We start from the raw sequence: 17,500 nt of genomic DNA on the forward strand, positions 1-17,500 counted from the left end.
GATACTGGTCATCAATTGGCCTGAAAAGCAGTGAACCTAATTTGGCTGATTGTGGATTGGGATGTCTCTGTTTTAACTGCGACATGACCTCATCTGTTAAAGACAGCACACCACCACTAGTTGTTTCAATCAGGAAACACAGCGCTGAGTTGATTTGACCTTCCAGTACAAGCTTAGCAAAAACCTTAGATCTATCGGGCGGTTCCGACGCCTTGAGTTTTCCGATACGACCTTGAATAATTCTACCTTCGCGTAATAACTTATTAATTTCACCTTGCCTCCAAAGTGTTAGGCGCTTAGACAAGACATCTTGATGATCTTTTGCCGTAGACTTCGGGCTTGGCTTTTGGAGCCTTACAGCGAGAAGCACAAAAGCTGCTTTCGGGGATATGTGCTGATTGTCGGAACCACTATTCCAGTCATTAATATGCAAAGTCACTTGATCAATAAAATCCCTTCCTATTTTCCCATACGGTACAAGAAATACGTTTTTTCTCCAGGTTGCGATCTCGTTGTAAGCATCTGTTATGACTGAAGTCGATATAACAATTGCATTACCATCGCTTTGTTTCCCCCAGTTGATCATAGATGGCTTGTAAATGGTATTATACTCTGGAAGGCATCCCGGGCTGTTTAAATGGTTTTCACTTTGCTCTTTCTGCTCTGCGTCTCCTGGGATTTGAGGAGTACTAGCTATATGTAAATCTTGGTTTGATGAGGCTAACAGATTAGCATATTGTGATTCACTCGCTGTTTCTTCAAGAATAGAGAAATCTGTATTTATGGGAAAAGAAGTAAAGCCTCTCGAGTTTGCTCCGATTTGAGCATCCGTAGACACGATTCTTTGAGCGAGAACTCTTGAATTTGCATCCGTCTGTGCCTCCCACGATAGGTTTTCTGAGTTCTCTTCTAGCGTTTTCTCAAGTCTAGCTGCTTGATCTCGTAAGTTCTGGCTTGGGAGTCCGAGATCTCCATATCCTTTCGCATCCCAGAGCTCACTCATAATTCTGATATAGCCTTTTTTCCTCCCATTACCATCCAGTGGTGGTTTGTCCAATAGTGTCATAGCCACGGCCTCTCGTTTGCAGCTTAGAATATCGGCATTCATTTGTTCCGTCCATTTGCGTCTAGGTTTTAATTTTCTTCGGTCAGTCATTCTTATAAATAATAATGCTGGCGATAATCGGAAACTTTTGGCTATAAACTATTCCAAAAAAAAGCTGCTTTAAACATTTGAAGAAATTATCTTTGCCTCCGAGAAAACGTGACCGTACCGTACGGTCATACGATGATAATAATAATAATAATAATAATAATAATAATATATTTATGTAACGCTTATACTTTTCAGTTCTAAGCGCAGCCATATTTCTCGGCAGGGGGGAAACGTTCTTCTATATCGTTTACGAGAGCTTTTTTTTCCAATAGGTGCCTCGATGATAGTGAGGTTTAAGCAAAATCTAAGAAAGAGTCATCGAGATATTGCTATATAGCAATTATTGATTGGAGATGAGTAGGATGTGAAGAATTGCGCAGTTCGAGGAGAGGAGGAGGTTTTCCAATGAGGCCGAAGGCCGAGGTGGATAACATCCTCCGAGATCTCCATAATTCTTCATATCATACGAAAGCCGAATTCGATAATTGTTTTATTATTCATTCAAAATATTTCTAAGTTCTTAACAAGTTTACCCACGGTTTCGCCACGGTTTCAGGAGCACAAGTTTTCCCTTGTAGATACTCCTTAAAATGTGGATAACATCAATCGAGCGATATGGTTTGCGTAATCTTGCGTTTATTCCGTTCATTTAGTTAGAAATTCAGCTACTTCGTCTTTGGATAGCAAAGTACGCCTGGAAACGACGTTGATCGATGGTGTATCGTAATTTATACCATCGAATCGACAGTATATTGCTCGCATCCTCCAATTATCGTAAGCACCAGTTGTTTATGAAGAATGAACCAATGAGAAACGGCGAAATATTAAAATGAATAACAAAGTCAATTCTGTAAAGGTTTTTTTTGTTGTGGGAAAAAAACATTAGCTCCATCACTTACTCCACTTACGTAAAAATTACGTCATAAGAATAGAAATGTCAAAGGCTGAATATAGCTCCTTTAAAAAACACAGGTCATGTGATGTTACTGAAGAGGTCTTTTTTTCTTTTTAAATTTTTCGCCAACAGGAATCTTAGATACAACGAGATTCAGCAGCTGCCCGTAGGGCTATTCTCCAATTTTCCACTGTTGTCCGTCTTGTAAGTTTTATTTTTTAGATAGATCGATAGATAGTTTATTTTAAATCGCTTCGAACCTTAAGAGCGACTCCGCGTAAGTATCAACTAGACGTGGAAATAGCCAAAAAATGACCTGGCCTCAAACTCGGCCAGAATAAAGCCCTATGGGCCCTAGTTACAAAATCGTTGGTTTAAGTACGATCGAGTGAATAGTATTTTTTTTAACGAATTTTTTTCTTCCCGAGGCCTAAAATGGGCAAAAATCATGCAAAATTAGAGTCATATTCAGTAACTCGTATTTTAAAATAAAGTTGGCTACTGAAATATAATGACACTCCACATTTTTACTATCTTTCCTCTATAATTTTAACTGGTTAGTTCGCGATTTGGTAAACAGGAGATTTTTAAAGAAATTTTCAAAGTTGTTGACTCAAAATCGCTTAATCAACCGTCAAAATTTAGCACTTTTTCACGAGATAAAAAAGCGGATTGGTACATGGCTTTGAACACCAAGGCTTGTTTAGCCTGAAAGAGCATTCTTTTTTCTTCAAATTAGCGAAATAAAATTTTTGGGTAAATGAAATCACGAGCGCTGACAAAGCGAAGCAAATGTAAGTGTTACACTAAAAACAGGCGAAAAACGTGACCTCTGACCGAAGCACAACCAAATGCGAATTACGGTAGGCGCCAAACCTTTAATTATTCGGTAACTTCTCGAAACAATATTGGTCCGAAACGTGTATAGATTTTTTAAATAAAGCTGAGTTAAAGTATTAAGGGTCAAAAAGTCCACAAAGCGGTAAAAAATACGACAAAAGTCACAAGTAATCTGTTCCGTTTTCTGAATTTTATGCAGCGATTTAACGAATTAACAATTTTTAATCCAACGATACCCACCTGAGACTGTGTTAGTTTAAGGGTCCACAGAACTTCTCAGAAGATTCCTCGGAAAGACCTCAAGAAGGAAATGAATGAAGAATTTGAACTTATAACTGTAACAATTTGACTTGCCGCCACCGCAATGAACCAAAACAGCTGTCGAACTGCCACAGGCAAACCAGCTTTCAGTGCAGTCATGCAAGGCATGTCCGCGTCACGTAATTCTGCCCAGCGCATTTGGGAAGGAGGGAAGAAACAAGAGCCATAATGGGTCTTGGGAATAAATTATTGAACGCCGTGCGCTAAAACATTTATGAAATAAAATTAGCTTTGGACTGTTTCATTTTTGCCCTCGCTTAAGGTGCCTTTTCCGCCTCGGACTTGATGAGCAGGCGTTTTTAGGGGATTTGCAATTTCTCCCTCCCCACAAACGAAAAGTGTCAATTTTTTTTTCATCTTTGATCTCAACAAAGTTACCCTAAATTTTCTGATTTTCCCTTCGCTTTATTTACAGACTGGTATAAATGACACATATCTTGGTCTCAAGTAAGGGAGGAAATATGGGAAAACATGACTCCCCTGAAAAGCCACCAAGGGAGGCTAAATGTTTGGTTGCCTTTTAGGCCAAATTCGCTTCATGGATCCGGATTTCTTGTCAGTGGAACTTGTGGAAGGCACAAGTGCAATAACTGGATCCAAGTGTAATAAAGGTCCATCCGTAACAACATTTGAACCCAAGTGTAATAAAGGTTTCATCTGTCACGACTGAGAAAATATGAGACATGTCCACAACGTCCTAAATATGGTTATCTTAACTTAAAAAGCTGACATCACGGTTCATGTGACCAAACTGAACTAGAAAAAAAAGGAACGAGAAAAAATACCATAGAATCTAGCAATGGCTCTCAGTTAAAGTTTTGGCAAATTTTTGCTATGAAACGTGCTTTTAAAAAAAATTCATCGCTCCAGAACAAATAAATATGTCATTCCCGTTCGCTTACATAAAATGTCAGGCGAAACAATTTTAAACCCAGTGGACTGATCTGTTATTATTTTTCCCCTCAGTCTTCTTGTCATTTTCAATATTTCACTCACGGCTGAATTTTATTGATAGGATTTCATGACTGTCAGTACTTTGCAAAAATAAGTTCCCGCAAATAAAAATTACAGCAAAAATATTTCCCGCAAAAATTTACTCCAGAGGAAATACTGTATTCCCTAACTTAAATTCACTACACAAGAATACAGTACCAAGAAATCGTGTCTGTTCAATTACAACTGGTCTCTTTTTTTCAGAAACAAATACTGACACACCCTTAGTATTGTTTGAAAATATGTATTTCTATTGCACGCTCAATGAAAACGAGAATATTACAATGCTGGGTACTGGGTACTTCCTGAAATCGCAAAAATTAATCCCCAACAAGAAAAACCAGTCTGTCCTAACCGCAAAAATTAGTTCCCGCAAAACAAAAAAAATCGCCAACCCGCAAAAATAAACTCCTGCAAAAATTTCGTTCCACACGGTACTTGGAAAAATGATCGGTCGTTTCATCAACCAGGGTCAGGTCGTTATTTTTGGTTTCTTACTTGCGCCAGTTCAGGCTTATTAGACTACCTTTGTAATCACCAATGATGTTTATAATTACGTACTTTAGTTTCAAATTCAATTTTGGTAACGACCCCACAGTATCAGCCCCCGACAAAGGTTTGTGTTGCAAACCGACTAATACCGGGAAAAATGATATCATGTAATATATTCTTAAGTTTGTTTGTACTGGCTTTCTTTTCTCTTTTCGTCGATCACTTCCTTCGATTTGTCCTTTCAACTTATCCAAATCTTTTTTTGAGATCCGGATGTGGCCACTAGTTCATTGGCTTCCGAAGAGCTCAGTCCCTGTTGTTGGCTTTTAGCGGGGATGTTTCAACACAAGGAACCACCGAACCACAGGAAACCAAATGATTAGAAACGGCTCGCAACAAATATGTCTCTTGTTCTTCTAGGATACACATGATCAGCACAATTTTCATAATACATAAATAAAATGTTTTTCGTCCTACAAGTGAGCCTCTAATATAACTCGAAAAAATTGATTTACTTGCACACGCCAGCATAAGCCTTGATTGGCTCCGAACTCAGAGTAACATCTTTGCAGGGGGAGATTCAAGAATTTTTCATTGAGGTGGGGGGAGGTCCAAATTTTGGTTCAGAAAGGACTTTTGAATCCCCACACCCCCTCCCAGTAGTCACTGAGAAGGCGAGAGACGACTACGTGTTTCTCAATCTGTGAGAGTCAGTTGCCGTTGGCCCGGGAAATACACCGACTACGAAGGGTACCCAAAGACAATCACATTTTTGAATATCCCTGGAATTTAGTTTGGTGGCAAAATACAACACGCGTTTCATTAAAAAATTCAGCCAGTTAAACAGTGATATACAAACCTATCGTTATAAGGACTTTAGTCTCAAACAAGTATCAGGTCTGATGGGAGGGGGGGGGGAGGGCTCGGATCCCCCTGGATCCGCCACTGCTTTGGTGCCCTTTGATATCCTTTCTACAGCATTCGGTAATTCGAACAAACCAATTGCTAACTACAGATGCACGTTCTGAACTTGAAACACAATAATTATAAACAGCAGATAAAATAAAAGAGGTGCACTGCGCTCCTCGAGCAAAAACAGGGGGAAAAAGTTATTCTTTTCTTCAACTAGTTAGAAAAGATACAGTCCAAAGTTAGTTTTATGTCATAAATGTTTTAGCACACAGCATGGAAGAATTTCTTCCCTCCTTTCCAAATGCGCGGGGCAGAATTACGTGACGTGACATGCTTTGTCTGCTTTGCATGACTGCACTAAAAGCTGGTTTGCCTGTGGCAGTTCGACAGTTGTTTTCGTTTTCCCGTGGCGGCGAGTGAAATTTTTACAATTATAAGTTCAAATTCTTCATTCATTTGCTCCTGGAGGTCTTTCCGAGAAATCTTTTGAGAAGTTCTATGGACTCTTAAACTAACACAGTCTCAGGTGGGTATCGTTGGATTAAAAATTGTTAATTCGTTGAATCGCATAAATCGCTGCATAAAACTCAGAAAACGGAACAGATTTAATACGCGTGACTTTTATTGTATTTTTTACCGCTTTGTGGACTTTTTGACACTTAATACTTTAACACAGCTTTATTTAAAAAAATCTATACACGTTTCGGACCAATATTGTTTCGACAAGTTACCGAATAATTAAAGGTTTGGCGCCTACCGTAATTCGCATTTGGTTGTGCTTCGGTCATAGGTCACGTTTTTTCGCCCGGTTTTAGTATAATATTTACATTTGCTTCGCTTTGTCAGCGCTCGTGATTTCATTTACCCAAAAATTTTATTTCGCTAATTTGAAGAAAAAAGAATGCTCTTTCAGGATAAACAAGCCTTGGTGTTCAAAGCCATGTACCAATCCGCTTTTTTTATCTCGTGAAAAAGTGCTAAATTTTGACGGTTGATTAAGCGATTTTGAGTCAACAACTTTGAAAATTTCTTACAAAATCTCTTGTTTACCAAATCGCGAACTAATCAGTTAAAATTATAGAGGAAAGATAGTAAAAATGTGAAGTGTCATTATATTTTAGTAGCCAACTTTATTTTAAAATGTACGAGTTACTGAATATGACTCTAATTTTGCATGATTTTTGCCCATTTTAGGCCTCGGGAAGAAAAAAATTCGTTAAAAAAATACTATTCACTCGATCGTACTCAAACCAACGATTTTGTAACTAGGGCCCATAGGGCTTATTCTGGTTGAGTTTGAGGGCAGGTCATTTTTTGACTATTTCCACGTCTAGTTGATATTTACGCGGAGTCGCTCTTAAAGGCTGAATTATACAATTATTTACAACACCATTACAAATTTCTAGAAACAAAAACTACATTAAAATACAGAGCGTTTCACATGACGTCAGGGCGGCCATATTTGTGTTCCAAAACAATGAAACGGCGGCCATTTTGGTGTACTAAGAAATCCTGTGGGAGTTGAATTCTTTCCTTATGCAAACGCTTTCTTTTGTTCCAATAAATTTGCATATATGCTGGCCACGTGAGTAGTTATGCTTCAGCAAAATTAAGCCTCGTTGGTGGATTCCCTTTGGATTCCCTCGCAAATAGTGGATTCCCTTCATTGCATATACAGGATTCCCTCGCAAAAAAATGCGTTCCTCCATATTAATTAAGTGCCTTCCTCCATATATAATTAAGGTATCATCCAGGGTAAAAAAATCATCATTTATCTAAATTTGCAATTTTTAAACGATTAAATAGAGCTCATCAAGAGCTTTCTTTTAAAAAAATTCCAAGAAAAAATGCTTTTTGTGTGCAGACTTATGAAGTGCAAACGTTTTTTCTATGCTAATTATTTTAATTGATCGTTGACAAGTCCTGTCATACTTGATACGCGTGCCGCTGTTGAACCAAGCTAATCACGCAATTTGACAGAAATCGTGGTTTACAAGTATAGAGCTCACTGTTTTTCCCTGGAGTTTGAAAGTGAATGCCTCCAAAGAAGAAAAAACAGCTTGTCCGTTTTCGTCCTCGACTCCAAGTTAAAAGAAGACGACAAAATCGTTTTGCCGCCAAAGAGTGGGCTTCGAAATTAGCAGAGAGTGACAAAGCTCCTGAAAAACCCATTGAAACTACCGCGGAATCGAGTTTCACGAGTTCGTTAGCGAGCGGAGGGAGCATTTTAGGCCACGAAGCAGCCAAGCGAGAGATAAAGTCACGAGAGGTCCCGCGCCATATAAAAATCGGACAAAGTGCTGTTTTGAAAGTCTATTGTAGCAGGAAAGAAGCTTCAAGAAAAACTCCGGGAAGCGGTTTGTTGTCGATTTTTCCAGGGAAATGTCGAACTTTCAAAAAATGTATCGAGTAAAAGTGGGCTTGGTTCAACTTGGCTTGCCCGGTGCGGTGCGAAAATGAAAACTGCCCATTGCAAATAAGTAATGAAGCTTTCTGGACAACAGAAAGAATCGAACAGAGCAGAGCCTTTGAAATAAATTGTTCATCTGTCGTCGGGTTTCGTTTTCAACTTTTCCTGCTGTGTCACTATTGTTGTCCCTTCTCTGATATGCATCAACATTGACAGCTTTGGTGTTATAATCTGTTATAATCTCCTCAAGGGTAATACGCCGCCAAAAATCTTTTTTCACTGTTTTCTCGAAATAAAAATGAGGGCAAGTTCAGGGTAGGTTTTAAACTCCAAGTCGGCAACCCGTGAACCAATTTGGCTGAAATTTGGCCAACTTACTGTCCGATAGTTTTTCTAAAAAATCGTGTCTGCGAATTTTGATGTCTTTTTCATTTTCGAGTTAATGTATTTTTTTTCACAGGTAGTGCTAATGATTTACTATCCCTAACTTCACTTGCTTATAACAACAGAACAATCGCACTTGACAAAAATCTGAGACACGGTTTTTTAGTCAAACGTGTTAAGAAGCGAATGCGTTCTTAATTTTCTTCTTCCGTTAATTTTTAGCTGGACTTGACATAAGTTTACAGTGACACCCACTTTCACAAAAAGCTTCTCATTTCTAAATCGCGTTAATATTTTGATTTTTTAAAAGAAATAAGCAGTAAATTGGAACTATTAAGCTTTCAGAGTATTTATGTAGCCTGACCTGTCTCGAATAGCCTCACTAACTGCGGGCCATTTCCACTGTATTTTTTAAAATATATTTCCGGATTTAAATATAAGTTGTTGTTGTTGCTATTACCTACACAAAAAAGCCATAGAAAGGGTAAAAATGCATTTTGACGGCAAAATCATGGTCACGCTGTATACCTGAGACTATGAAAAAAATGTTAACATCGGTCAAGCATTTCGCGGCAACAAATCTAAGGGTTTGTAGTGAGTGGCAATTTTACACTAAGTCTTGCGAATATTAATTCCTAGTTACCTGCGCCAATTCTTGTGAAACAGATTACCAAAAGGAAAACGTATAGTGATACGTAGTTGACTGTACAGATTTCTATTTTTAATCAGAACTCGTACTACGTGAGGGTACAGCTTCTCCAGTGTTCTTTTGTCAGGATTTCAGGCCATAACTATGTCAAATACGCAAAATAACACTGATGGGTTTTCATGGAAACGAAGATAAGAGTCGGAAATTGAAAAAAATATCTCTTGCAAGCCTTCTTCCTATTTTTCTTTTAATTTTCTCCTTCCAAAGATGGTTTGAAGAGTGAATTCATAACTTTGTCTGACCATATAGAATAATGATGTAGAGACAAAATTTCAAAACTACCACAAAAAGTCGTTGCGGGTACAGAGCCCCTCTTTTTTGTAAGAAAAACTGTTAACGTTATGATAACGAGTTATGCGAGTTAAGTTACCGACTTATGCGACGACGTTTTCTTACACTGAAGAAGGGTTATACACCCGAAACACCTATTTTTACGACCATTTCTAGAAACAATCCGAGGAACATAATTTTGGAGCAACTTCTTGTATTTTTCTTTTGTTTGTTTGTCTTATTTTACAGGGATCTTAGTTCCAATAACATTGTGGATCTTGACGCAGGGGTATTCTCCAACCTGACAAATTTGCAGAAGCTGTAAGTTGTCTGAATAGTTGTTAAATAATGTTGGTTTGAGACACTATTTCAAATCAAAATACTAAATGTAAATGGCGCCGTATATGCAATGTCTCGTAAATAGGACTTTTCATGTACCATTTATTGTGAAACTAATTTATAGGAAGGTGAACGCACTACAATACAATTGAAGAAGGGTAATACACCCAAAAAGCCTGTTTTTACAGCACGTTCTAAAATATGTTTCAACATTAGTTTATGATTTGTTTAATTGCAAATGTAACGCATCTCAAGCGAATGGTCTGTTTATTGTCCGACCATACATGGGATTTTGGACCTTTAAAAAAGTTTTTTTTCTCAAGACATTGCATTTCCTAAGGTTGCATTTCGTTTAAATGAAATGATTTATTTGCTGATTGGTAAGCAAGGTTTTCTTGGTCAAGTGATAACGCTCCCTTGGTTTTCTTGCTGGAGGCTCATTACGTTTTATAAATTACATGGCTATCTACACTGCAAGCTTTTACACCTTGTAAATATCCCCGTTTAAGAAACAGCTGCTAGCCTCACATATTTTCGTCCGTTTGAGCCACGTCAATAAAACGTTCTTCAAAAATCTGTCATTTTCGCGCCAGAGCAGGAATGCATATCAACGCCTTTTTTGTTACCTTTCACGTGACTGAGGGTTGCTAACGCCGCCCTTCGTCTTGTCGCATTTGCCAACCCTGCACCGCCATGAAGATCCTACAAATTTGCTTTTTCCCAGTTGGCTACAACATTCTTCGACAGTGTATTATTACACCAGTGAAAGGAGCTCATGGTACCCTGATCCAGAACATTGTCAGCACTTCCTGCTATTCCACAGTTTCAAATAGTAAGACTTCCAGAGAAAGCAGTAGAACAAATGCGTGAAGTAAAAGAGCTCGCGAAAGAATGGAAGGATGAGACCCCCGAAAGTGACCCCGCGAATGATGATGAGGATCTAGAATACGATTCAAGTACGGACGAATACGAGGAACAGGTGGAGACTCAAGGTCGGAATTTGACAGACGGTCAACTTTCTTAGTAGGAGTCTTGGAAGAAAATTCAGAATAAACCACAGACATTTAATGTAGAGGTAGATCGATAGTTTAGCTTATCAGAAAACATGAACATGAAATGCCGAGGGTTACTTAAACATTCCAGTAATGTTGAGAGATATCGTTCCTTAAAGCGTGAGGACGTTTTGTAAAATTGTATAGCTGACACACAACTCAAGGAGCGTTTTTGACGAATTCACATGAAACATAATCGGTGGATTCGGATTTAGGCCCAATGATCCGCACGACTGAGTCTGCTTTAAAAGAATGCGTTACAAAGTCAATGCTGAAATCAAAAAAGCTAAAGAAATATTCTATAAAAACAAATTGAGCGAATCTGACCGCGACGCGCTTAGAACGTGGCAAGGGATCAATGAGCACACTTCTCGTAAAACGGGCAGGTCTTCTATTAAGGATTTAGGTTTGAATGGAGTTTGTATAACTAATTTAACCGCTTTGTCAAACCTTTTAATTATAAAGTACCTTTAAACAATGGTCCCAGTTTTCAGGAACATATCTCTGGCCTTAGCGAAGGGATTCGAACTTGTCCCAACAGATAGTAATCAGGTGTTGTCTCTTTTTTTAAAAAAAACCTGAACAAATCTAAAGGTGCTGGTCTCGATGAAATATCTTGTCGACTTATCCTTGATTGCGCTGATTTAAGTGCAACTCATATTTTAATTATATTTAAGAGTTCTCTAGCTAAGGGTATATTTCCTGATGATTAGAAGTCCGCAAGGGTTACACAGACAATTATCGTCCAGTATCAGTTATCTCTATAATTAGGTTATTGAGAGGGCTGTTAATAGATATGTTTCTAATGCCATTGGTAATACTACTAAGCCAGTTGACCCTAAGCCTAAGACTACTAATCACTATTGTAAAATCCCTAATAGAGGCCGTTTCTTCGCAGTTGCACAAACTAAATTGCGACATTTAGTGAATTATTATCGCACAAATCTTGACATTAAGTTAATGCTGGGCATTTTTTTCAAAGTGAAAGATTCTGTTACTCATGGGCTCCAATCGCGGGTAATTTTTTTCTTGTGCTGGCTGTAATGCCAGTTACATTGGCGAAACTACTGGCCAGTTCTCCACTCGCGTCCTTCAGCTCCTTGTATCGGACAAGGCTTCACATGTCTACAAACGCATTGCTTCATCTCTAGCTTGCAGAGAATCCTGTCATGTTTACTATTCCTAATAACTGGATTCTAGTTAAAGATTAAGAAGGCTATGTATACAGCTATTTCGACAAAGGTTGTCGGAAAAAGTACACGCGACAATCCCGAAAGGTATTGTGGGTGGTTTTGAGTTTGCTGTTCTTCACAGAAGTTTGAAAGAATGGCACGAGAAGCCATGGACGTATGTTTGCGACAAAAGCGACAAAAGAAGTTTTGACAGCTACAGTACCAGGAACGGTGTATTGATCATATCCCATATTACCTTTCGGGATTGTCGCGTGCGCAGTTTTGCCGCAACCTTTCTCGAAATAGCGGTATAACGTGGGAGAAACCTATTCTAAAAAAACAGGTAAAACACTTAAACCTGTCACTTTCCCTGTAGCTTAGCTCTTATTTATGCTGTTTCATTTTCTCTCTTCATTGTAATTCTGTCACATCTAGCTTTCATTGAAATCCTTGTAATTAGCATATTCAAATTGTAAATACTACTACAACTGAAGATATTCAGGTTGTAATGAGGTTCTACAACTGAAGATGGCATAAGTGTGCCGAAACATGTCTTGTAAATTGTCAAAGTATTTGAAAGAATTATCTATAATCAAACCCTTTGCCTATTTATAATATTTTTGTCTAAGCACCAATCTGGATTTCATGCGCTCCATTCAACAGTTACAGCGTTATTAGAAGCAATTGTTTTTCTTGACCTTAAGAAAGCGTTTGACACAGTCGATCATGATATCTTATTGTCTAAATTACATCTTTATGGTATATCAGGTGTTACCCATGAGTAGTGTAAAAAACACTCTCGTACAGTTTGAATTCGACTTTTACTTCTCGATTCACTAGAACAATTACAGCAAAAAAAGAAAATACAGAATTAATAAACGCGGACCGAAAACCTTACAAAAACGATAACTTAAAGTACAACAAATGACTAAGAAAACGATCAAAAATTACAGGAAAAACTATACTTACAAGATCTGTACGGCAACTCCGGATACAACTAAGCGACTGATTTACATGAACCAAAAATAAAACTTTATACTAAACTGGACTGAAAATAATGAACCTAACGAACTTACAAAAATAGACAATAACGATTACGTAACGCAACGCCTAGACTAGAATACAGAAAGAATACGCATATGAAAAAGGCTAACAAAAGACTACTCCAAGCGCGACAACAAAGGCACTAATTAAACTAACTTTACGCAACGCAAAACATGAAAAAATAAAGAACAGGAAAAAACTCGCAGTCTCTCGTGGCTACAAGTAGTTTTCCCTCTATTTAAGCAATCGTACTCAGTTATGTTCAGTGTCAATGGTTCCTTTCAGAATGTTGCTCCCTCAAGTGTGGAATTCCCCAGGGAACAATATTCCAATGGCAATATCCATTCCATTCAATCTTCCCTGGATAAAGACTTGCTCAACATTAATCGCTCGTTCATCGCAAATAAATTAACGTTAAGTATGACTAAAACTGAATTCGTGTCAATCGACCCAAGGCAAAAGCTTAATAGTTTACCTTCCCTGCCTTTCTTCAATGTAAATACCGTTCCGATCAAACATTTTCTTTCCATGAAGAAAAAAAAAAGCGCACAACTTTTTATAATAAACAGGGTACATTGGACACATTCCCCAGGTGAGAGAGGATGGTCAAAAAGGGTTTGAACACTCAAGTAGTAAAGTGGAAGCACTAAAGAGAAATAATTCCAAAGTAGATAAAAGCGCGATATGAGGATCGTTAAAATAAGGCCATTTGGACCCATAAAACTAGCTTTCCAGGTGGGAATTTCCCAGTGACGAAAAAGGCGAGACATAAAAAAAACACACAAGCGAAACTGGCAAGGAATATACAAAACACTGCCCCTCATTTAAAATCCAGAATTCAAGATCCTTCATCATCTCAAATTGCCTACCTTAACCTGCGGAAGAGTTACCTTAGTTACAAAGATGTTATCTATCACGGTGCAAAAAAACGAGACTTACATATCCAAGAGCTTCTAGTATGTTTCCAACAGACTACGTATGGAAGGGGTTCCATACCTACTTCCAAATACTTGGTTAGGATATTGATATTGTCTATCAAAACGGGGGCGTTTCGCCGGTACAGGGTCCGACAAACGCATATTATTTTAACACGATAAATTTTGTATAATAAGCGGGCCAGTAAAAAATATTGGCTGTAAAAATAAATTAATTGCCTTTGAGAAATCGAACTTGATTTAGCCAGATCGACTACAACCTATATATTTTCTTTTTATTAATTTTGTTATAAACATGTTTGGTGAAAACACAGGTAAAAAGTGTTGAGCATTTGCTGTAGTGAGAGGTAATTGTAATTCTTAGGGAAATCACACTAGTTATCACAGTGCAATGTCAACTGTTGGCGTTTTGCAATCGTTCCAATATGAAAAACGTTCCTTTCAGCTTATTCAGACGCACTGACTACATAATCAAAATCCTCATCTCGCTTAAGCAATATATTCTTAGCGTCTGCATCCTCACTTCTTGTTCTTCAATTCAAAAACGGTTACACTTTCATTAATATATTGAAGGTCGGCAACGACCGATATCACTTCGTTAGTCAAAGGATTGAGGTCGCACGATGAAAGTATCACTGAGTTTTGTGTTACAGTTGGCGGAAGTATCATGCCAGGAGGTCTTCAATTTATTCGGATCAAATAAACGGTAAATCGATCAAGTAATTTTGGCAATAAGGAGGCCAAGGATTACCAGCTTCATCAAACCACCAGGCTAGTCTTATCTAGGCATCATGGACTTTCAAAGTTCCTGGTTCCCCATAGAAATAAAAGATTGAAAAGTGAGTTTTAAAAAATATCAAGTGTAAAGTAACAAACCTTCCACTGGCTTTCACAAAAAACGGAGCTCTTTGCAGCACGCACATTCCAATTCACTTGAAATGACTGTACATCTTTTACAAACACACTGAAGAATCCGTCCGGCGACTTTCAATGCTCGAAGATTGACATTACGAAACTTCTTCCTCCCCTGAATCCACGGGTTCTTCTTCACCTTCTTCACTGGAAGAGTACACAGCATCAAGGTGATAAGGCTGAAGAGACATCACGATCTGGATTCTAGTTAAAGATTAAGAAGGCTATGTATACAGCTATTTCGACAAAGGTTGTCGGAAAAAGTACACGCGACAATCCCGAAAGGTATTGTGGGTGGTTTTGAGTTTGCTGTTCTTCACAGAAGTTTGAAAGAATGGCACGAGAAGCCATGGACGTATGTTTGCGACAAAAGCGACAAAAGAAGTTTTGACAGCTACAGTACCAGGAACGGTGTATTGATCATATCCCATATTACCTTTCGGGATTGTCGCGTGCGCAGTTTTGCCGCAACCTTTCTCGAAATAGCGGTATAACGTGGGAGAAACCTATTCTAAAAAAACAGGTAAAACACTTAAACCTGTCACTTTCCCTGTAGCTTAGCTCTTATTTATGCTGTTTCATTTTCTCTCTTCATTGTAATTCTGTCACATCTAGCTTTCATTGAAATCCTTGTAATTAGCATATTCAAATTGTAAATACTACTACAACTGAAGATATTCAGGTTGTAATGAGGTTCTACAACTGAAGATGGCATAAGTGTGCCGAAACATGTCTTGTAAATTGTCAAAGTATTTGAAAGAATTATCTATAATCAAACCCTTTGCCTATTTATAATATTTTTGTCTAAGCACCAATCTGGATTTCATGCGCTCCATTCAACAGTTACAGCGTTATTAGAAGCAATTGTTTTTCTTGACCTTAAGAAAGCGTTTGACACAGTCGATCATGATATCTTATTGTCTAAATTACATCTTTATGGTATATCAGGTGTTACCCATGAGTAGTGTAAAAAACACTCTCGTACAGTTTGAATTCGACTTTTACTTCTCGATTCACTAGAACAATTACAGCAAAAAAAGAAAATACAGAATTAATAAACGCGGACCGAAAACCTTACAAAAACGATAACTTAAAGTACAACAAATGACTAAGAAAACGATCAAAAATTACAGGAAAAACTATACTTACAAGATCTGTACGGCAACTCCGGATACAACTAAGCGACTGATTTACATGAACCAAAAATAAAACTTTATACTAAACTGGACTGAAAATAATGAACCTAACGAACTTACAAAAATAGACAATAACGATTACGTAACGCAACGCCTAGACTAGAATACAGAAAGAATACGCATATGAAAAAGGCTAACAAAAGACTACTCCAAGCGCGACAACAAAGGCACTAATTAAACTAACTTTACGCAACGCAAAACATGAAAAAATAAAGAACAGGAAAAAACTCGCAGTCTCTCGTGGCTACAAGTAGTTTTCCCTCTATTTAAGCAATCGTACTCAGTTATGTTCAGTGTCAATGGTTCCTTTCAGAATGTTGCTCCCTCAAGTGTGGAATTCCCCAGGGAACAATATTCCAATGGCAATATCCATTCCATTCAATCTTCCCTGGATAAAGACTTGCTCAACATTAATCGCTCGTTCATCGCAAATAAATTAACGTTAAGTATGACTAAAACTGAATTCGTGTCAATCGACCCAAGGCAAAAGCTTAATAGTTTACCTTCCCTGCCTTTCTTCAATGTAAATACCGTTCCGATCAAACATTTTCTTTCCATGAAGAAAAAAAAAAGCGCACAACTTTTTATAATAAACAGGGTACATTGGACACATTCCCCAGGTGAGAGAGGATGGTCAAAAAGGGTTTGAACACTCAAGTAGTAAAGTGGAAGCACTAAAGAGAAATAATTCCAAAGTAGATAAAAGCGCGATATGAGGATCGTTAAAATAAGGCCATTTGGACCCATAAAACTAGCTTTCCAGGTGGGAATTTCCCAGTGACGAAAAAGGCGAGACATAAAAAAAACACACAAGCGAAACTGGCAAGGAATATACAAAACACTGCCCCTCATTTAAAATCCAGAATTCAAGATCCTTCATCATCTCAAATTGCCTACCTTAACCTGCGGAAGAGTTACCTTAGTTACAAAGATGTTATCTATCACGGTGCAAAAAAACGAGACTTACATATCCAAGAGCTTCTAGTATGTTTCCAACAGACTACGTATGGAAGGGGTTCCATACCTACTTCCAAATACTTGGTTAGGATATTGATATTGTCTATCAAAACGGGGGCGTTTCGCCGGTACAGGGTCCGACAAACGCATATTATTTTAACACGATAAATTTTGTATAATAAGCGGGCCAGTAAAAAATATTGGCTGTAAAAATAAATTAATTGCCTTTGAGAAATCGAACTTGATTTAGCCAGATCGACTACAACCTATATATTTTCTTTTTATTAATTTTGTTATAAACATGTTTGGTGAAAACACAGGTAAAAAGTGTTGAGCATTTGCTGTAGTGAGAGGTAATTGTAATTCTTAGGGAAATCACACTAGTTATCACAGTGCAATGTCAACTGTTGGCGTTTTGCAATCGTTCCAATATGAAAAACGTTCCTTTCAGCTTATTCAGACGCACTGACTACATAATCAAAATCCTCATCTCGCTTAAGCAATATATTCT

At 37.9% G+C, this 17,500-nt stretch overlaps 1 protein-coding gene across 1 annotated transcript in view; it reads left to right on the plus strand.

Annotated features, from left to right (window-relative positions):
• The window catches only part of LOC140927416 (uncharacterized), a 27,509-nt gene that overhangs the window by 8,984 nt on the left and 1,025 nt on the right, over positions 1 to 17,500 (plus strand). The window contains exons 4-5 of the mRNA XM_073377063.1: positions 2,184 to 2,255; positions 9,632 to 9,703. Of these exons, the coding sequence (XP_073233164.1) occupies positions 2,184 to 2,255; positions 9,632 to 9,703 (144 nt within the window). The remainder of the gene's footprint in view (positions 1 to 2,183; positions 2,256 to 9,631; positions 9,704 to 17,500) is intronic.

The sequence above is a fragment of the Porites lutea genome, chromosome 1 (assembly GCF_958299795.1).
Source record: "Porites lutea chromosome 1, jaPorLute2.1, whole genome shotgun sequence".
Taxonomy (NCBI): Eukaryota; Metazoa; Cnidaria; class Anthozoa; order Scleractinia; family Poritidae; genus Porites; species Porites lutea.